This window comes from Hemiscyllium ocellatum, chromosome 7 (genome assembly GCF_020745735.1).
Source record: "Hemiscyllium ocellatum isolate sHemOce1 chromosome 7, sHemOce1.pat.X.cur, whole genome shotgun sequence".
Classification (NCBI taxonomy): domain Eukaryota; kingdom Metazoa; phylum Chordata; class Chondrichthyes; order Orectolobiformes; family Hemiscylliidae; genus Hemiscyllium; species Hemiscyllium ocellatum.
In genome coordinates this window covers 52595949-52618558 of record NC_083407.1, presented here as the reverse complement: position 1 = coordinate 52618558, position 22610 = coordinate 52595949, and the positions used below count along the sequence as shown (strand labels likewise).

At 39.0% G+C, this 22610-nt stretch overlaps 1 protein-coding gene across 1 annotated transcript in view; it reads left to right on the top strand.

Moving 5' to 3' along the window:
- LOC132817351 (sodium-driven chloride bicarbonate exchanger-like) overlaps positions 1-22610 on the top strand; it is a 252399-nt gene that overhangs the window by 136406 nt on the left and 93383 nt on the right. The window contains exon 9 of the mRNA XM_060827759.1: positions 4230-4387. Within this exon, the coding sequence (XP_060683742.1) occupies positions 4230-4387 (158 nt within the window). The remainder of the gene's footprint in view (positions 1-4229; positions 4388-22610) is intronic.

Genomic DNA, 22610 nt, shown 5'->3' with positions numbered 1-22610 from the left:
CGGCAAGACATGCAATAACTTGACAGCAGATGGTCCAATGACAGCAGCCTTGATGAATTTAAAATTGGGTGAAATTGCTTCTGGTTGCCAGATGTTTTGCAAATATTGACCAATTTTTAAGATTGCATATGTCAGAGTACCCAAAGTTGCCACTACCAATGATCTGTCATAATAAATGTTATATCCATAAGTCCATGTCATCCAGAACTGGTTGAGAATGAGGTGTGATTCCTTGGGATTCACACAACCAATACAGAATCAAGTAATAAAATTAAAATATGACAAACATACATAAAGTGAAACTTAATGCATGCTTCCAATATTTTTTCTGTGCTGATGAACTATTCAAATAAATGTCGTGACGGTGCATCCTCTGAGGATTCTGAGTCATCATCACAAGATGTGGTGCTCAATGCTGAAATGGAGTTGGGGGTAGGCTGTTTCATCTTCTCAGACTTACTGGGAGGATATGCTAGGAGAACATAAAGAATCAGCTGATGGTTATGCACGATCTCTTTTATCAGCAGTGTTTCAGGAATTACTTTTACACGTCCATTTGTCATCACCAAATTGGAGGCATCCGTACTGGTAAAACTCCTGCCTCTTCACCTGCACAGGTTGAGTTCTGTTCCTGCCTGGCAATTTCTGCAGCCTCTCCTCAAAGGTACTTAGAGTTCTCATATCGTGGGTGGCCTCCTCCAGTCATATTGTACTGCCTCCATTTATGAGCTCTTTTCTCCTGCAAACTGAATGATTACGTGCTATCTTAATGATTGAAAAACACTTTATGAGCATACATGCCTATGACAGTTTCTGAGTCCTCTCCATTAAATGTTTGACACCCACACCATCCTGCAACTGGTATAATATTAACAGCGTGTAATTCCTCCTACACATTAAATCTACAAGTTCCATCTGTTGCTGAAATCTGAATTCCAAGCTTCTGCCTGCACCCCTCTGTGCTTGCTTGTTCACACTGCTTGATACCCTTATGAGAGTCACTTTGCAATTACTACATGATGTCGCCTTGCCTTACACACTGCAGCAGATTGTTCATTCTCTTTCAGCAGTGGACACCAGCTCTTGAACTGCTATTTCTGCAAAGGTTGCTTTGGGTAGATGGGATAGAACAGGACCTCCCATCTTTCTCTACTGGTTTCCTGTGAGCCTTTGCTGGTTTGTGGGATTGCACATTTTTTGTCATGAAACACCTTTGGGGGAAACGATTCTTGGGTGTGGTTTCACTGTTGTGAATGTGTGTCCAGGTGTTCTTTAAATATGGCACCATGCCTTCAAACTGTAATGGTAAATGTGACTATTTCTTGTCCACCTCAGCTGCATGATCTGCTGCACTCTTCGTACATGTTTACCGAATTGGTTTCCACTGCATTAATCATGAATGGCCACCTTCTCACCCTGAGCAGAAGTGTTGGTCACTACTGATACCATTAGCAACAGCCTTGTCACTGATGCAAGATCCTGTTCAGTAAATTAAGAATTTGAAGAAAAGCTATGCCTATCACATGCAGAAGTCAGGCAGAATTTAAATTATATTGTTCCAAGTAAATTTTAAAAGTTGTTTTGGCTTGCATTTTAGTTTTTCACCATAGTAAGGATTTACTTCTGGTAATGAGCTTTATAACTTAATAAAGAATTAACATTTTTCAACATTTGCAAAATGTAATTATGTACAATTAATATATCCCCTATGGCATTTCTCAAGGTGCGCCAGAGGCTCCAGTTTGTAAAGGTTACAGAAAAGTTAGTGTTGTCATTGAGACCAGTTAATAATGCTGGTCTGATTCTCTTAAACTGCAGAATTCTTTCTGTATATACTCCAAAATTCCAGCATCTTCCCTTCCCAATTTAATCAAACTCAATCTTCAACTTCAGTACAACAAAATCTTTTAACTCAGCCTGAGCAAAATCTGCATAACTACAGAAATAAACACTTATATACATAGATGTATAAACAAAATAACTAGTTTTAGATGCAGAGATATCTTGGGAGATAGATGAAGAATTCCCTTTTAAGCTATGCAGCTGTATATCTCAATGTTGCTGGAAAGGCTACATTCAAGTTCGCCTCTTTAAGTTACTGCATTTGCATGGCCACATCACCTGCTCCCACCAAGAAAAAAAAATTAGATAGAAATGCAATCGTTATGAAAGCTGTGAAAATAAATTTGACTCAACGTTGGGATAAATAATTATGTAAAATATGAGTAATTTTAGCTTAAGTACAGCCTTAAATTTATTTTCAATAATATTTGACTAACTGTTGTATAGGGAGGACAATGGAATAGTGTTCTTATGGAACTACTGAAGCATTCTCTTTTATATTTTGTCAGCAATTCATTCTGCATCTGGATATAGAGTTAAACATTGTGGTAAATATGCAGGAAAAATTTGGAGTCTAACTATATTTTGATTAAATCATTTAAAGAATTTGCTCCATCAAATTGAACAATGCAAATCTAGATGTAAGCAGATCATTAGTAAAGGGACTGGAGATTTGAATTTATTTCAAGGAATTAGCAAAAATTGGAAGCGAAGGGTTCAGTTAATTAAGATGGAATTTTATACTTTTCAATGCTTATGAGAATACAGTAATCATTTCATTGCTGTTTCTAGGTTAATTCAGTGTAAACCTTCCAGCATTTCATCATGGTGGTTACCAGGACGGCCATTCACTGTTCTCTTTGTTTTGACTGCCACCTTACGTTGCTATTTTTGACGCATTGCAGTAGACTGTGAGAATGGAACAGCATATAAATTAAGTGGCATTTATATATGAGTTAATAATGTGTGAGTAAGAAGAGAATGCATTAAATTATATACAAAATTCAGGCAAGATTGTAGAATTCAGATTCATAGAACATTTCTGTAAATTTTGATTTATATAATAGTTTGCATACTAGGTAATATAGCATTTGAGGTGAATATTCATTTCAACAATGCAACTAAGCACAATTATATTGTCCTTGTAGATGTCAGGAGATGACGAGAAATTTCTTCACACAGGGAGTGGTAAACCTGTGAAATTCTCTGCCACATGAAGTTGTTGAGACCAAAATGTTGCATGTTTTCAAGAAGGCTATTGATATAGTAATTAGGGCTGAAGGGATCAAAGTTTATGGTTGAATGCAGAAACAGGGCATTAAGTTGGATGATCAGCCACATTTGTATTAAATGCTGGAAAGGCTGAATGGTCAACTCTTGCCCCTACTGTCTGTTTTCATTTCTGAAGAAGGATTCACGAGACTGGAAAGTTAACTTGGCTTTCTCTCCACAGATGCTGCGAGATATGCTGAGTTTCTCCAGCAATTTCTGTTTTTGTTTCCTATTTTCTATGCTATTTGGTCAGGACATTTATTCATTAGTTCAATGATATGCTACTTAAAATAATATGTGTATTTATGGCCTGAAGGGGATACATAATGTGGTGACTGAATAAGTCAAATTCTGTGTTCCTGTTAGGCTACAGCTCAGAAGCTGAGGAGTCTGGGATATATTGGCTGGGGAAGAAGAACTGATAAAATGGAGAAGAGGATATTGAACCCAGGGACATGTTAACTCTGCTTCCCCATTATCAACCTGTATATTAGCATTTTGGTGCGGGCCTCTACGATGACTGGTGAAATTAGAACTTAAGGGTCTTAGTGTGATCATGGTAGGCAGGTCTTCCAATGGTTCTGCCACTACTGGTAAAATTGCAGCAGGGCAGCAGGTTAGGCAGCAGGCATAGGAATCATGGACCTTTTTATGGACCTCAACACCACCACCACAGGGGCATATGACCCAGCCACTGGTGTAGTGAGGGAGGTCGTCCACACTCTCCTTCATGCACTTCAATTTCTTTAAGCAGGAAATCATTTGCCAGTTTTCACTTACTAAGTAATATTGTGTAAAACCTAACTAAAGTGAAACATGAAATCAGTCGCCATCAATGACCTGTACTCAGCAACAAAGCATAATGAATGTAATTGATTTCAAACAAAAATGATTTTAAAGTTTGTTGATAATTATTTCACTATAGAAGATGTTTACCTGTTGATCAGATGGAAGCTTCATATCGGCTCGACTTCAGTAGACACAAAGTTAAAGCTCATGGCATATATAATGTTTGTCTGAAACTATAACTAGAATGGCATATAAAAGAACAAATAACAAATTATTCAAAGGAAAAGTATGCAAGCTCTGTTTTTTATATTGTGCTCTTCTTTCAGGTGGACATGCATTTTATGAAAAAGATTCCTGCGGGTGCAGAGGCGTCCAACATTTTAGTTGGTGAACTTGAATTTTTGGACCGATCAATAGTAGCATTTGTCCGTTTGTCTCCTGCTGTTGTTCTCTCAGGAGTTGCTGAAGTTCCCATTCCAACACGGTTAGTCTCTTCAATGCAGAGTGCATGTAGTTCCCTGGAAACCTATGTATGGGAACAACAATTAAAAATAAAGGCAATTTAACTGACAGGCATAAGGATATCAACAAAGATGTTTCCAGCTGTGAAAATGCTGATAGTTTAGTAGGACAAGGCTGATCATTATTTCTAAACCTTTTAAAGCCATTAACCTAGACTAATAATACATCTTTCAATTACCCCATTGAACTCTTGAAATTATTGGGCATACCTGCATGCTATCCATCAAGAGCTGTTCAATGCTTTTTGCTTTTCATTGGTGACATTTGAACCTGAACGGTTGGAATTGAGCCACTTGCAAATTCTGCTGAATAACTGAAGGATCTTTTTACTACCTGCGCATGAGTCCATAGTGAGGAAAATATTGCATTTGTTGTTAGTAAATTGTAGTTTTAAATTGTCAAATATTTATCATTCTCCATTTTTATGTAGTTCCTTGCAATTAAGATAGAAATAGTGCTCTTGCATTTTTTTAAAACAAGTATTTATGAGATGAGGATGTTGCTGGTTCAGCAGCACTTATTGCCTAGCAAAAGGTAGTGGTGAATTGTCCTTCTTGAACTTGAGAGCATAGAGACACCCAGAGTCTTGTTAAGGAAGGAGCTCCAGGATTTTGATCCAGTTACAGTGAAGGAATGGTGATAAATTTCCAAGTCAGGATTGTATGTGGTTTGGAGAGGAATTTGCAAGTAGTAGTTTTCCCTTGTACCTGCTGCCTTTGTCCTAGGTGTCAGAGGACTGGTTTTGGAAGGTTCTGTTGGAAGAACCTTGCTGAGATATTGCACTGCATCTTGTAAGATAAGAGACTGAATTGAACTATTTCAGAAACATTCATACTGCCAGATGAACTTTTGCATACAATGTTTTATGAACTGTGAAATTAAGGCCATGAAAATCTGTAAAAGGTGGAAGGGTTGGTTTAGTGGAGAGGATGTTCATGACAAATAGAAGACAAAATTTATGTTGTTCAAGGATTGAAAAATGGAGATGAAAGCAGTTCAAAGGGGAGAATTTCTTTTCCTTAAATGAGTAGTTGCAGAAACATTAAAAACAGGCAGAGAATCCAAATGTTCACAATACACTGGTTTCCTCATCTTCATACTAAATGACCAAATTCATTTGCACAGAAGGAATTTTCTGTGCCTATGTCAAACTTTCTATGCCTATGTAGAACATTCAGTGGCATTAACAATACTGAATCCCCCACTATCAAGGTTCTGGGGATTACCATTGACCAGAAACTAAACTGGACTAGCCACACAAATACTGTGGCTGTAAGAGCAGGTCAGAGGCTAGGAATTCTGTTGCAAGTAATTTACCTCGTCACACCTTCCACTTACCTGGATGAGTGTAGCTCCAACAACACTCAGTAATACGGTGTAGGTTTGCTCACTGAGCTGTAGGTTTGATATCAAGACGTTTCATTACCTGGTTAGGTAACATCATCAGTGGCAACCTCCAAGTGAAGCAAAGCTGTTGTCTCCTGATTTTTCTATTTATATCTTTCTCCTGGATGGGGTCCCTGGGGTTTGTGGTGACGTCATTTCCTGTTCGTTTTTTGAGGGGTTGATAGATGGCATCTAGATCTATGTGTTTGTTTATGACATTATGGTTGGAGTGCCAGGCTTCTAGGAATTCTCTGGCATGTCTTTGCTTAGCCTCTCCCAGGATAGATGTGTTGTCCCAGTCGAAATGATGTTTTTTTCATCCGTGTGTAGGGCTACGAGGTGTTTGTGTATCCTGGTGGCTAACTTCCTTCCTGTTTGTCCTACATAGTGTTTGTGGCAGTCCTTGCATGGAATTTTGTAGATGACGTTGGTTTTGTCCATAGGTTTTACTGGGTCTTTTAAGTTTATTAGTTTTTGTTTGAGAGTGTTGGTGGGTTTGTGTGCTACTAGAATTCCGAGGGGTCTTAGTCGTCTGGCTGTCATTTCTGAAACTTCTTTGATGTATGGTAAGGTGGTTAGGGTTTCTGGCTGTGTTTGGTCTACTTGTCGTGGTTTGTTCTTGAGGAATCTGCGGACTGTATTTTTTGAGTATCCGTTCTTCTTGAATACATTGTATAGGTGGTTCTCCTCTGTTTTCTGAAGTTCGTCTGTGCTGCAGTGTGTGGTGGCTCATTGGAATAGTGTTCTGATATAGCTTTGTTTGTGTGTGTTGGGATGGTTGCAGGTGTAGTTAAGTATTTGGTCAGTGTTTGTTGGTTTTCTGTATACGCATGTTTGTAGTTCTCCATTGTCCTTTCTTTCGACTGTGACATCCAGGAATGCGAGTTTGTTGTTGGTTTCTTCCTCCTTCGTGAACTTTATGCCTGTGAGGGTGTTGTTGATGATGTTAAATGTCTCTTCTATCTTGTTTCGTTTTGTGATGACAAAGGTGTCATCTACGTAGCGGACCCAGATTTTTGGTTCGATGGTTGGTATGGCTGTTTGTTCTAGTCTTTGCATTACCGCTTCTGCTATCAATCCTGATAGCGGAGATCCCATGGGTGTGTCATTGGTTTGTTTGTAGACTATGTTGTTGAAAGTGAAATGGGTGGTGAGGCACAGGTCCACTAGCTTCATGATGTTTTCGTTGGTAATGTGATTGATGATGGTTGGTGTGTTTGTGATGGTCTCTTCTAAAAGTGTGGTAAGTGTTTCCTTTGCCAGGTCGATGTTGATGGAGGTGAACAGTGCTGTTACGTCGAATGAGATCATTGTTTTGTCTTCCTCTATTTTGGTGTTTTTGATGATATTTAGGAATTCCTGGGTGGAGTGAATGGAGTGCTGTGACTCTTCTACTAGGTATTTCAGTCTTGTGTATAGTTCTTTGGCCAGTCTGTAAGTTGGTGTTCCGGGTAGTGAGACTATAGGTGTGAGGGGGGCTCCTGGTTTATGGATTTTTGGTAGTCCATAGAATCGTGGGGTGTTGGTCCCATCGGGTTTAATTTTCTGGAATTCCGTCTTGTTTAATTGTCTGGAATTGTGTAATTTTCTTAGGAGATATGTAATTTTGTTTCCTACTTGTGGGGTCAGGTTTAGCACCACCTGTTGGTAGGTGTTGGTGTCTGCGAGTAACCACAACGCCATAAACAAACACAGGGCTTTTGCCCGAAACATCGATTTCGTTGCACTTTGGATGCTGCCTGAACTGCTGTGCTCTTCCAGCACCACTAATCCAGGACATAGATCTAGATGCCATCTATCAACCCCTCAAAAAACAAACAGGAAATGACATCACCACAAACCCCAGGAACACCATCCAGGAGAAAGATATAAATAGAAAGCAGGAGACAACAGCTTCGCTTCACTTGGAGGTCGCCACTGATGATGTTACCTAGCCAGGTAATGAAATGTCTGGATATCAAACCTACAGCTCAGCGAGCAAACCTACATCCTAAACCTCAACCTGAGCTACAAACCTTCACGAACCTTGCACACTCAGTAATCTTGACACCATCCAGGACAAAGCAGCCTGCTTGATTGGTACCCCAACCACCACCATCAACACTGCTTCCCATCATATCTGACACACATTGGAAACAATGCATTCCATCTACTAGATGTACTGCAGTAGCTCACCAAGGCTTCTTTGGCCACACCCTTCAAGCCAGCAACCTTTATCACCAAGAAGGGCCAGGTTGCAGATAGCTGTGAAATAGCATTGCACCCCACTCCATCCCTATAGCCCTTTATCAAGTCTAAACCCATCTAACTTGCATATCCATTTATAATATGGGACAATACACGTAACCTGCACATCTTTGGATTGTGGGAGGAAAGCGGACCAAAGCCACGCAGACATGGTGAGAATTCCACACAGGGGCCTGAGGCTGGAATTGAGCCAGGATACTGGTGCTGTGAGGCAGTAGTGCTAACTACTTTGCCGCCAAAATAATTGAGTTCAGTGTCGTGTTTGAAAGTGAGAAATGTGACAAGGCTTCTGTGGGTAGAATGTTATAAAGGTGCCAGGTGTCTCGGCTGGTGGCTGGACAGGTGGTGAGACCTCTGTGATGCCTCTTTTTCTAAAGGCTACCTGCAGTTTGTGCCATTCAGGCAATAAGCAGGCTAGCATCAAATGCCATCTTACAGGTGTCTTGCTGGCATAATGGTCAGTTGTGGGCTTTTCAATCACAGCTTTAATTGGGATGGTCGTAGGGTGGTCCATATACCACACTCCTGCCTGATTAAGTGCCCTCCACAATTAAATTAGATTCAAGAGAGGTGATAATATTCCACATGAGATTCTAAATTTAAGAGAGGCTCCCTTCAATAAAGTGAGACAGAATCATTTCACCCTATACTTGTAAAATGACAGAAGAGAACAAAAAATAATTTAATTGATACAAAATTGGTGTATCCCCCAAGTGATGAAAATTGTACTTGTCAGAAAAAAACTGGGAGAAAAACTATGTAAGTCAAAAAATAAAGTAGAAGAGAAAATATGAAGACTGTGAAAGATTCAAAGATTTGGGGCGGCACGGTGGCACAGTGGTTAGCACTGCTGCCTCACAGCACCAGGGACCTGGGTTCAATTCCCGCCTCAGGCGACTGACTGTGTGGAGTTTGCACATTCTCCCTGTGTCTGCGTGGGTTTCCTCCGGGTGCTCCGGTTTCCTCCCACAGTCCAAAGATGTGCGGGTCAGGTGAATTGGCCATGCTAAATTGCCTGTAGTGTTAGGTAAGGGGTATATGTAGGGGTATGGGTGGGTTGCACTTCGGCGGGTCGGTGTGGACTTGTTGGGCCGAAGGGCCTGTTTCCACACTGTAAGTAATCTAAACTGTAAAATCCTCAAAACAGCTACACAAAGGACATATGAAAAGAAACTTGCAAAGGATCTCAAAATCAATACAGAACTTTGTAACTGTATTAGGAAAAAGTGCATTGAAAACAGATACCATTAGTATTGTTAACAAAAATAAAGAAATGCCAGACATGTTGAGTGATTGCTTTGTGTACAGTAAAGGAAGAGATTATGTCAGAATTTCCAAGGAAACTAATATAATATCAGCGCTAGCAACTCATTCAAATTAACCTAAGAAACGTGATGGTAATCAAGGAGATAACCAACAGCAAAAAATGAAAAATACAGGGAACTAGATGGCTTCCATTCATGAGTTTTGAAGAAAGTAGCCAAGAATTTTATAAATGGTACATTTGCAATAGTCTAGGACAGTTCTCTCAATTTGGATTCTGTTTCTTTAGTTTAGAAAACCGCGCACGGTGGCTCAGTGGTTAGCACTGCTGCCTCACAGCGCCAGGGACTTGGTTCAATTCCTGCTTCAGGTACCTGTGTGGAGTTTGCACATTCTCTCTGTGTCTGCGTGCGTTTCCTCAGGTGCTTCATTTCCTCCCACAGTCCAAAGGTGTGCAGGTCAGGTGAATTGGCCATGTTAAATTGCCCATAAGGTTAGGTGCATTAGTCAGGGGGAAATACAGGGTAGGGGAATGGGTGGGGGTGGGTTACTCTTTGGAGGGTTCGGTATGGACTTGTTGGGCCAGAAGGGCTTGTTTCCATATTGTAGGGAATCTAATCACCAAACTGCACATATCGCTCCAAAATTGAAGTAAGACCAGAGAGGAAATCCACAGAGTTAAAAAAACACAGTTAGCCTAACATTTGTTGTTTCAAAATTATTGTAATGTATTATTATGGAAAGACAATAATACTGAAGACATGTGCTCCTCACCAATAAGTTCCAAAATAGCTACAACATTGACATTTACCTGACAATGTAGAAAAGTACCAAGGCTTTTCCTGCACATAAAAAGCAGAACAAGTCCTACCTGGACAAATACCATCTATCAGTCTACAATCAGTCATTAAGAAAGTAATGAAAGGTATCATCGACATTGCTGTCAAATTACACCTACTTCAAAATAACCTCCTCATTGATGCTCAGTTTGGATTCTGTCAGGGAAACACAGCTGCTGATGTTATTACAGCCTTGGTTCAAATTTGACCAAAAGCTGAATTCCGACATGAGTTGAGAATGACTACCCTTGAGTGAGTGTGGTTTCAATAACACAGAATTAAACTGGAGTAAATGGGAATTGGGGGAAAGTTTTCTGATTCTTGCAGTCATACCTAGCATAGATGAAGACGGTTGTGATTCATGGAAGTCAGTCATCTCAGCTCTCATACATCTTTGCAGGAGTTCTTCAAGGTAGGTACCCAATAATCTTCAGCTGCTTCATTAATGATATTTTCTCCAGCACACGATCAGAAGTCATAGAATCATACAGTCATACAACATGGAAACAGACACTTCAGTTCAAACAGTTCACGCTGAACATAATCCCAAACTAAATGAGTCCCACCTGCCTGCTCCTGATCCATATCGCTCCAAATATTTCCTATTCATGTACCTATCCAAATGTCTTTTAAATATTGTAATTGTACCACATCCACCACTTCCTCAGGAATTTCATTCCACATGCAAACCACCTTCTGTGTAAAATCTTTGGCGAATGTTTGCACAACCTTTATCAGAATCTGCGACTCTTTGGACACTGACGAAGTCCATGTGCAAATGCAGCAAGGCATTGGCAATATCTGATTTAAGCTGACAAGTGGTAAGTAAGATTTTTGCCACACATGTTCTCCAACAAAGAGAAACTGACAATTGGCTCTTGATAATAAATAGTACTACCATCAGTAAACAACCCACAATGAACATTTCAGTCAACCAGAAACTGAACGCACTAACCATATAAATACTGTGGCTACAAGAACAGATCAGAAGCTTGTAATCCTGCAGACAGTACATCATTGCTTGATAACTGCATCCCCTGCCCCCGCCAATCCCCTCCACCCCCAAAAATCTATTGACTGTCCACAAGGCACAAGTCAGGACAATGATGGAATACTCCTCACTGTGTCAATACATACAGGTCCAACAACACTCAAGGAGCATGATATGATCAGGACAAAGCAATCAGCTTGATTGGCACTATTTCCATGAACATTCACTCTCTCCACCAATGACACTCAGCAGCATTGGTGTGTACCATTTACAACGTACCCTCTTGATGGACTCTCAGATAGTACCTTTCAAACATACAACCATCTAGAAGGACAATATCAGCAGATGCATGGGAGCTCCATCATATCATCCAAGCCACTTACCAATTTGACTCAGAAATATAAAGCCATACTGCCATTGTCACTGGGTCAACATCTGGGAACTCCCTTCCTACAGCACATGGACAGCAGCAGTTCAAGATGGCAGTTGACCACCAACTTTGAACATCCATGGCATGATTGTTAGCTTTAAAACATTTTCAATAAACAAACAAAATCAACATTGGCTAAGCATAAGCTCAGTCATACATTTATGCCCTTATCTACAGAATTGTTTTCTATTAACTTCTACAATAACTTAAAATTATCTTCTAAGATGTTATTTCACTATATTCCTTTTGTGGGAACTTCAGTCTCCTGGAACTAGTACAAAGTGAGTCTTCAATTACAAGGGTTTGCGTCCTTTACTTTTGCAGTTAGGTCAGCTTAAACCTAGAACTGACTTTCACAGTGAGGGTCAACCTGGAAATTCTTTTTGAAGTCAGAGCCAGATGAATCTTCTTGTTCAAATCCTCATGAATTTCCTCAGAAATTTAAAAGAAAATTCCCATTATCGTTCTGCATAGTACACTTTAGGTGCTTGATAGCTTTGTCTCTTTATGCTGTCTCACTTTCAGATTCTTGTAGTCTGACCAAGCTAATGTAGTTTATTGATATTTTAGGTGAATCTGCAGCTACAGTGGCTTGTTCTAGAAACTTGCCTTTTCAAAAGTCATCTCTATGGCACCATGAATAACATCTGCTTTTTATCCTCTAGTTCCTCAGCCCCCCCCCCAAAATCCATTTTACCTTAGAATTGAATGGACAGTTTAAAATGCAGCCATTTACTAAATCTGGCAATCCTATTGAGACTTGGTGACTAACAATGTCTGCATCTGTCAAAATGGTTGCTATTGTTATCATCTACAGGTGTTAGCATCTTGTTCCTACCCCAGTAAAACAAGGTGGAACCGTTTACTTTTAAGAAACATGCACCCAAGTCACATAACCCCCTTCATTTTTTGATTTTACTCTATATTATAATGGGGTCCTAAAATATAATCATTTTATAAACATCTTATTTGTACAATGATCAGAAGTCTTGGCTTTCATCCATCCACTTTTTCAGGAATAGCTACATTATAGACCAGAGTTCAATTTTTTTTCATATTAGCACTATCTGTGAGACATTCTTGAGAGCTACCTTTTCATTTCCAGAGCTATTTTCTTTTTCATTCTAGCCAACTCTTTATTAGATGAAGCAGTCACATAGTCACATTACCTTCTGAATTTAGAATAATTTATTTGAGGATTTTTTATTGAATCCCAACAGTGTGGAATAGAACAAATATCAACAATTGTATACTTAGAACGTATAAGTAACATGTTATTTGTTAATTTATGATTTTTAAAAAATCTCCCCCACTTGTTAAAAATGGGACTACGAAAGAACCTGAACTAACACAAATTGATATTTAATGATTCACATTTAGTTATTGAAGAACTAGCTCAGGAATTTCCAAGTGAAAATCTAACAGAGATTTGAGAGAATTCCTAGCAATTTCTCAGGTGAAATATCAAATGAATATTATTCTTTAAGCTTCTTGTAGCCACATGTCCATTGTAATCAGACCCTCTCCCCCAGCACACAATATCTGCTTTGTTTTCAAGCAGCCAGTTGACCTTTTGCAAAAACACCACCAACAATCAAAGGTTCTCTTAGTACTGGAAAAGCTTGCTTTTCTTGAACTGCTTGATGCTATTAAAATTTTGTTCAGCTAGGTCTTTCAAGGTGATGAATGTCTTTGAAGCATTTGGTTAGCTTTCAGTTTGAGTTACTTATGCAACATACTTGAAGGGACCATCAAAGTAAGTAAGTCCTCCAGCTTGCCCTATCAGACATTCCAACACTGCCCCCTCCCCACTTCACCGCTGCCTTCCCAATCACATATTCTGACCCTTGAGAAGCAGCAAGTGTAGGAGAGAGAGAACTTGTGATTGGGCATGCTAGATCAACCTACGTTGGAGAAATGTAGTCTGTGATTGCAGGAGCAGCTCCTCACAGGTTCACCCATGTTTCTTTCCTTGACTGGTCTACCCTGTGATTGACTTTTCATGGACAATTTGGAAGCTTTCCAGCTTGAATTTATACCCTCCCCATCTATTTTGAGTGCTGCATTGATCTACCTGTTATATTCTACAATGCCCTCATTGCTTTCCCAAAGATGGGCCAGTGCATATTTTAATATTGTCTAACCATGCCACCTTTTGTGTTCATTATGTACTTTGTTCAGGTGCTGCATGATGAACATTCACTTTTTCAAAACATTCCCCTCCTCTGTTCGTATTCTCATCCCCAAAACCTTTTTTGATATTAGAGGTTTCAATGTTGGGACTTCAACCTTTTACAGTTAGTTTGAATGACTTGAAAGAAGAGACTGAAACTTTAGTTGCCAAAATTACCGATGGCACCAAGGTAGGCAGGGAATAAATTGTGAGGAGAGCATAAGGATGCTACAATAGGATATAAATAGGTTAAACCATTGGGCAAAGATCTTGTAAATAGAGTATAATGTGTGAAAATGAAGAATTGTTGGATTTGGCAAGAAAAGTAAATAAGCATATTGTGTAAATGGTGAGCAATTCCAAAGATCTAAGATGCAAAGAGATCTGGATGTCTTAATACCCGAAACACAAAAGTGAGGTCTGCAGAAATATCATAAAATATTATAATTTATTGCATGGGGAATTGAATACAAAAGCATGGCAGTACTTGTTCAGTGAAGCCACATCTGGAGTGCCATGTACAGTATTGGTCTCCTTATTTAAGGAAGTATTATACCTGGAATGAGTGGGTTGTCTTATGCGCAGAGCTTGGATAAACTAGTCTAGGCAGGAGGTTAGAAGATCAGAGGCAACTTGATTGAAACATATAATATTCTGAGGAATCTTGACATGGTGCATGTAGAAAGGACATTTTCTCTTGAGGGAAAATTGAGAACCAGGCTCACTGTTTCAAACTAAAGGCTTTAATACTGAGTTGAGGAGTAACTTTTCTTCTGAGGGTCACGAGGCTTTGGAACTGTCTTCCACAAATGTTAGGGAGACAGAGCTTTTTGAATATTCTTAAGGCAGAGGTAGGTAGATTCTTGATTACCAAAGGGATGAAATATTATCTGGGATATGCAGCAATATAGAGTTCAGGTGAGAAGCAGATCATTCATGATCTTATTGAATGGTGGAGCCGGCCCAAAAGATTGAGTGGCTTACCCTAATTCCTATTCATCTGTTTGTATGTTCATGGAGCGGAATGTAGATCATTATTTACTGGTGACAGTATTGAAGGCTAGAGTAGGAAAGAAGACAAAACAGGTTTTAATGCTGTGACTGAATTTACATGAGCTTAAGAATAAAAAAAAACAATTATTTATAGATAGCATTTGATGACAGAACACCAAAGAGCTCTGGCAAGTCATAAAACTTGGCCTCCTGAATTTTGCAAAGTCACGACAGGAATTGTGGAGCCTGTAAGGCAGAAAGGATTGATATCAGATCAGATTTTCTCCATGGTGGAAGACCAGAAACAGATGAAAAGTAAAAAGGATGTGGATTATTATAAATATTAAAGACAGTGATTCAGAGACAGATGCGAATGGATAAATGGAAATTAAATAGCAGTAGTAGACTAGGTATATTTAGTACCAGATGTTCAAATAACTAAATTAGGTAAAACCTTGACACACATGGTGGTTAAAAAAAAATGAAATTCCCTTTTTCAAATGGCAATTGAAGCTAAATTAATTGTAAATTTTAATATAGGTTGACAAATTTTTTTAAATCGAAAGGTGCCATGGCATACAGGTAAAGGGTTTCTATGAAATTTGGTCACAGATATGCGAGGATCTCACTGAATGGTTGAAGAGATTCAAGGGATTAAATGGTTTAGTCCTAGTCCCAGATTGCTCATTAATTATACTTTTTCTTGCCCAAATGCTAATAGAACATAGAATGTTACAGCGCATTACAGGCCCTTCGGCCCTCGATGTTGTGCTGACTTGTGAAACTAATCTGATGCTTATCTAATCTGCACTGTTCCATTATTATCCATATGTCCAATACCTATTTGAATGCCCTTAACATCGGCAAGTCTACTACTGTTGCAAGCAGGCTGTTTCACGCCTCTACTTTACTCTCTGAGTAAAGAAACTATCCCTGATATCTGTCCTAAATCTATTACCCCTCAATTTAAAGCTATGTCCCCTCATGTTAGCCTTCACCATCTGAGGAAGAAGGCTCTTACTGTCCACCCTATTTAACCTTCTGATTATCTTACATGTCTCGATTAAGTCACCTCTCAGCCTTCTTCTCTCCAATGAAAACACTGGAGAGTTCCTGCAGCCTTTTCTCAAGAGACTCTCCTTCCATATCAGGCAACATTCTAGTAAATTGCCTCTGAACCCTTTCCAAAGCTTCTATATTCTTCCTATAATGCAGTGACCAGAACTGTTTGCAATACTCCAAGTGCGGCCTTACCAATGTCTTGTACAGCTGAAGCATCACCTCATAGCTCCGAAACTCAATCCCCCTACCAATAAATGCCAACACACCATATGCCTTCTGAACAATCCTATCAACCTGGGTGGCAACTTTCTGGGATTTATGCACCTGCACACTGGAGATCTCTCTTTGTTCATCTACACTGCCAACAATTTTACCATTAGCCCAATACTGTGCATTCCTGTTACTTCTTCTGAAGTGAACTACCTCACACTTTTCTGCATTAAACTTCATTTGCCACTTCTCAGCCCAACTCTGCATCTTTTCTATGTCTCTCTGTAACCGATAACATCCTTCGGCACTATTCACAACTCTGCCTGTCTTAGTGTCATCTGCAAATTTACTAACCCATCTTTCTACGCCCTCATCCAGGTCATTTATAAAAATGACAAACAATGGCCCCAAAACGGATCCTTGCAACACACCACTGGTAACTGGGCTCCAAAATTTCAAGTTCATCTCAAAGTTTCATTCAAAATACCTTTCAAATATTTATTAATAATTGGTGCCGCAAGGCCTATCTTTCTTCTTCATGCTGCTTCTTTTCATTTCTGAACATTTCCCATCAACCACCACCCTCTGTCTTCTTTCAGCTAGCCAATGTCTGATCCAAGCAGCTTAATCACCTTCAATCCCGAAACTCTGTATTTTGTGCAATGGCCTTCCTGTGGAAACTTACAAAATGCCTTAGCAAAACCATGGGGTTTTGGATTCAATTTTGTAGTCATTAGAAATCCAAACTTGTGTGGAATTCTATAAGAAGAATCTTGGACTTTTGTGAAAGGATCAAGTACCTGAGCATCCTTTTGATAAGACATGATGTGACATATTTATGCTGCTCTTGGCTGACTTGCTTTCTCAGAACCAACAGTAGCTACTTGTGGCCGATATGGATTCCATTACGGATATTGGTACACTCAGCTGTGTCTCTCCATGTACCTGCACATACAAACTATACTCCTCCTGATGTCATATAGCCCAACTAGCTGATGTGATACCAGGATATTAATATTGAACAATACAGGTCTTGCCAATGACCGTATTGTTCAGAAATGAAAAGAAGCAGCATGAAGAAGAAAGATAGGCCTTGCAGCATCAATTATTAATAAATATTTGAAAGGTATTTTGAACGAAACTTTGAGATGAACTTGAAATTTATTACTCTAAAATTTATTAAACCAGTCAATGAAAATTTCAATAGAGCCAACATAGTGGAGTGTTGGCCTTAACTATGCATTTCAGACAGGATGTAACTTGGCCAGTTATACATCAAAAACATATGGTGGTAATAAGTGTGAGTAATGGTCCAGATCGGTTTTGACAACCAACCACCATGCAGAATAGTGTTTTCATTCTTCTTTCAAAACTGTTTCCAATGCTCAAGTCCTCTCCACTTATTGAACATGTCAGGAGTGTTTGACTGAAATCTTCCTTATATGTTCTTTTCCATGCTCAACTAGCTGAACTTTCCCAGGGTCACTTAATTTATACTTTTTTCAGGTGGGGGTATCTGATTAAAATTAACTTTACTAACAAGTATTGAGGTCATTGTCTAAACTTTGGATTGTTAACTCTGCCTTTAATGTAATTTGTCTGACATTACCTTGTGAACCTTTGCCCGTACATATTGGCCATTTTAATCACTCTTACCTTGTCTTTTCCTTGTCACAACTCATGCTGTTCCTCTCAAAGGTGATCTATCTTCCCAATAGCGTCTCTGGCACCAAACAAACTCTCAATGGTTTCATTCATTCCACTATTAATTATTAATATCCGAGACTGTTTGCAAGATATGCTAACAAGCTATTCATAATGACTTTTCAGTGCAGCTACTCTTATTTCCTTTCAGGCTGTTAAACCACTGTGTTGTCTCACCACAGCAACATTTAATTTATTCCCGCACACTAATGAACCTGGACTTCAGCGAGCATCCTTATTAAGTGAGGGTAAAGGAAAGGTTTAACACAGCCATGTCACATTGTTGTCTTTTCATAATTTGATATGACCACGGCTGTTTGAATAAAGTAAGTGATCCAATCTAAGAATAACAAACTCTCTAGCATAGTTGCCATGGAAAGGAAACGTAAAGTAATTTCAGCTTAAAAAAACACAGTCTTAATAAGCCATTACCTAGTTAACTTCCTATATAAACTGAAAACTCACCAGTCCGGCATGTTTGTGACTAAAGCATTTCTAGAGTAATATTAAAATACCTAAATAATATTAAAATAACAAAAAGTGTGTAAATTGATATAAGTATGTATCTGAGACATAAAATATGCCAGAACAGTTGTTAAGACATTGAAATGTACATTTTCAATTCTGTTTATTTGAAAATAGGGATCAATGCATTAATTCAGTTTTGCACAGAGATTTAATTCACTTGTTACCGGTGTCTACAAATTAGAATTTTTTTTATTCATTGGCGGGACATGGCATTGCTGGCTGACCAGCATTTATTGTTCATCCTTAGTTGCCATTGAGAAGGTGGTGGTGAGTTGTCTTCTTGAACTACAGCAGTTCACATGCTGTAGGTAGATGCACAATGCCCTTAGAGAGAGAATTCTTGGGTTTTGACCCATTGACAGTAAAGGAAGAGCGATATATTTCCAAGTCAGCATGTTGAGTGGCTTGGAGGGGAGCTTTTAGGTGGTGGTATTCCCATCTATCTGTTGCCATTGTTCTTCTAGATGGAAGTGGTTGTAGATTTGGCAGTTGCTGTCTCAGGATCTTTGGTGAATTGCTGCAGTGCATCTTGTTGATGGTAAACCCAGCTGCTACTGAATATCAAGGTGGAGAGTGTGGTTATTATGAATGTGGTGCCAATCAAGCAGGTTGCTTTGTCCTGGATGGTGTCAAGCTTCTTGAACATTGTAGAAGCTGCACCCATCCAGGCAAGTGGAGAGTATTCCATCATGTGACTGGCTTGCACCTTGTGAACAGGCTTTGGGGAGTCAAGAGGTGAGTTACTCACCACAGTATTCCAATATGGCAAAACATAAGGCATGAAGCTTTCCCTCTCCACAGCCTCCACTCCAGCTCCCTGCCTTCTTACAGACTCTAAGGCACTATAACCCTATTTCTAATTTGTAACAAGTAGCATTTTGCAGGGTCTGGCACACAAATTATAGGTAAATGAAATTTTCAGATTCTTTTATTTTGGAAAGTCACAATATTCAGGAAAGCTTTTGCTGAAGATTTTGTATATATAGTAAAGAATGTGACCACATTTTCACAGGGTGGTCAGATAAGTAGGTGACCTGTTCATATAATGGCAGCCGTTATAGTGCCTTAGAGTCTGTAAGAAGGCAGGGAGCTGGAGTGGAGGCTGTGGAGAGGGAAAGCTTCATGCCTTATGTTTTGCCATATAGGAAGCTGCCTACCCCATTTACCTTGACTTTGACAGGAGACTATCTGATAGGCCAGCCAATGAAGAAATTGGTGTGCCAGACTATTCAGTGCTCTCCTGCTGCCACATTGAGTTCTCAGCTGAATTATCTGCGGCAGTACTTGTCTTTCACCTTGCACTTTGATGAGCTGCTAAATGAATCATCCTTTATTTCTGGCTGCTTGCAGTCCACTTGTGTCTGGTGAATCACCACATGCTGATCCCAACTTCATTACGAGCCTCAAGGGTAAATCAATGACAGCATCTGTTGCAAATATCACATAAACTGATAGGTTTTCTCATCACTGCTCTGCTGTTGCTGCTTCCTGTTGCCACATAGGTTGTTTGTTCTTGAGCGTTGGGGTAAAAACTCAGAAGAGAAGGTTGCTGTGACTGATCAGGTGTGGGTTGAACAGCAAGTGGTCCATGGTTAGACCATCGGCAGTGCCCATCATGTGAGATAGCAGATGATGGTGAGCACTGGGTTGAGAAAAAGGCACAAGACAGTATTATCTACAGTATTCACCCTGTGATGACATGGCAAGCCACCTCCTTTTTGGGTACAAGTGTCCTCATCACCCTCCTTTACTTTCTTTTTGGCTCTTGTGGATTTTATTGAAGTGGAAGAAAGACAGAGAGGTGATCTACCCTTTCTCAGGAAATAAATTGATCATTTAAATATTTTAATAAGGCTGGCAATCTCTATCCTAACTTGCTTTGTAGATTTGCCCTGGCGTGTTTGGTATTTCCAAGAGTGAGGAAATTCAATGACTGAAGGGAGTAAAGCTTTTTGGTTACCCAAGCTCATCACTTTGTTAACTTTCTGGTGAGCCAAAGGAAGTCATACCAGTTATTCTGGCTGGTTTCCAAGCCTGTTCACCAAAAATAAAGCATGCTTCTGGATTTCCCAACAAAAGCTCTGCTCATGCCTCCATAAACAGTCTAACCTTGTCAAGGTTCTGTCACTTTGTAGCTTCCTACAAAATTTTCCCAGAGTTGTCAGCAGAGATTTTCCATAATCAAGCTTTCTTTTTGGTGCCAAAAATAGAAATTGCTGGAAAAGCTCAGCTGGTCTGGCAGCATTTGTGGAGAGAAATCAGAGTTAACCTTTCAGGTTGAGGGATCCTCTCTCAGAACTGCCTGGTTCTGTGCCCTTTTCAAGAGTTCTGTGCCTCTCTGTTCACAAATGCCACAAATCCTCTGTAGAGATCACATCACCAGAAAGATGCTGGATTTGAAGAATCCTCCCCTGACAATATTTGTTAGTAGCTTTCAGTGAGGTGTACAGCAAGGAGTCTCCTACCACTTGCTCACCATAACATTGTCAGTGTTAATTAGAGATGTACAACAAATGCTGCACTTGACATACTTCACGAACAAATTTTTAAAAAGAGCCAAATCCAGGTCAGTACATAGACATCTGAATTATACATGCAATATTTTTAATAATTAAGTACTTGCATAAATACAACATAATTGTTCAGCATATTTAATTTATTTTGTTTTACGTAATCACTGGGATATAAACCAAATATCTTTGATAGAAGCTGTCAGATCCCTACAGGCTACATATGCAGCATACAAAATTAAGTTTTGCACTCCCAGTAAGATACTGTGTTACGAAACCTCAGGCCAAAGTTATGATCCAATACTATTCCAGTGATATTCCAACCTGTGCTCTCCATAATGACAGATTGGGAGTGAGGGATTTACTGAAATTTATAACTCATGCGGATTAGACTTCCATCAAATACAGCTATTTAACACAAACAGATCAGAAAACTGACCCCTTAGTGAATGTTTCAAGACTCCGTTGATCTGTAATTGTGTTAACCATCAAGGTGAAGGAATAAGGAATTGTCATCTAAAAGACAAGCAAGACAACAAAATGAAATTCACAAATTTGAAGAAATGAGAACATATGTGAATGAAGAAAGTAACATTCTTGACATTGTGTTAAATTATTCCTGCTTTACGTTAGGGAGAGCAGAAGTATTACTTGTCGGACGGATTTGTAACAGTCTGTGAAAATTATTGTCTGACAATACCAAAAAAATTGAGTCACATAAGCATTGTATATTTAATTGAATACACTTTTGTGTTAACTTGAACAGCCAGTTTTATTTGCAGATGTTTCAAAAATGACTTATTCTGAATTTTGCAAACAAAATAAAACTTTTTTTACTATCGTTACATTGAATTTGGAAAGAACCTTGATTTACACTTTGAGTACTGCCAACTGTTCTAGTTTCTACATTGCAAAATATATAGAAGCAAAGAAGTAGTGCAAACTTGATTTGCATGAATGCTAGCAGAAATCAGAGGTATACTCATTGGGATAGACTGAACCAGCTAGACCAATTTTCTGTGGAAAGGGGATGACTTACAGAGATCTTTAAAATTATGAAGACTTTTGATAGACAAAGCATGGAGAAACTATTTCAACTTGTGGTGAGTCCAAAATTAGGTACAATGGATATAAAATAGTTACAAATATATTCAAAAGAGAATAAGGAGATACTTCTCAGATAACAGTGTAAATATGAATTTGCTACCATCTGGAATGGTTGAGGCAAATTGTATAAATAAGTTTAAGGAGAAATCCCATTAGTACTTGAGTTAGAAAGAGATAGAAGAATATACTTTTGCAGTTAAGAGGGAGAATGCACATGTGAGTATCAATGCTGGCATCGATCCTTTGGCCAAAGTGTGTTCTGCAATTTCGAAACAATTTTCTGTAACATGATGTGATAACATCGCAAGGTGGAAAGTATCTAATGGTGTTATTGTGGTAATTCATGGTGATTATGCCAGCTCTCTCCATAGTTTGGACACTAACTCCACCAAATACACACAATAATTTTATTTTTCTTGTACCTGTATTGAGAAATGAACATTGCCAAGCAGTCAGCTTTTTGTTTGTAATGTAGAAACACATCATGCATTATAATTATGAGCTCATGTTGAATGTTAGCATAATTTTCACCTCACACCATTCAGCATCATTCAAATACAACATTGGAATTCATACACATCCATTTATCTATGAACCATTCCATTAATATTTGGATGAGACCACAGTTCACAAGCAATTCTAGGGTAAGGTAAATGATCAACAAGTTGGGTAATGTATGAAGCAATGCCTTAACTGAGGTATTCTTGTGGAACTAACTGCTTCAATTGAAAATTAATGCCAG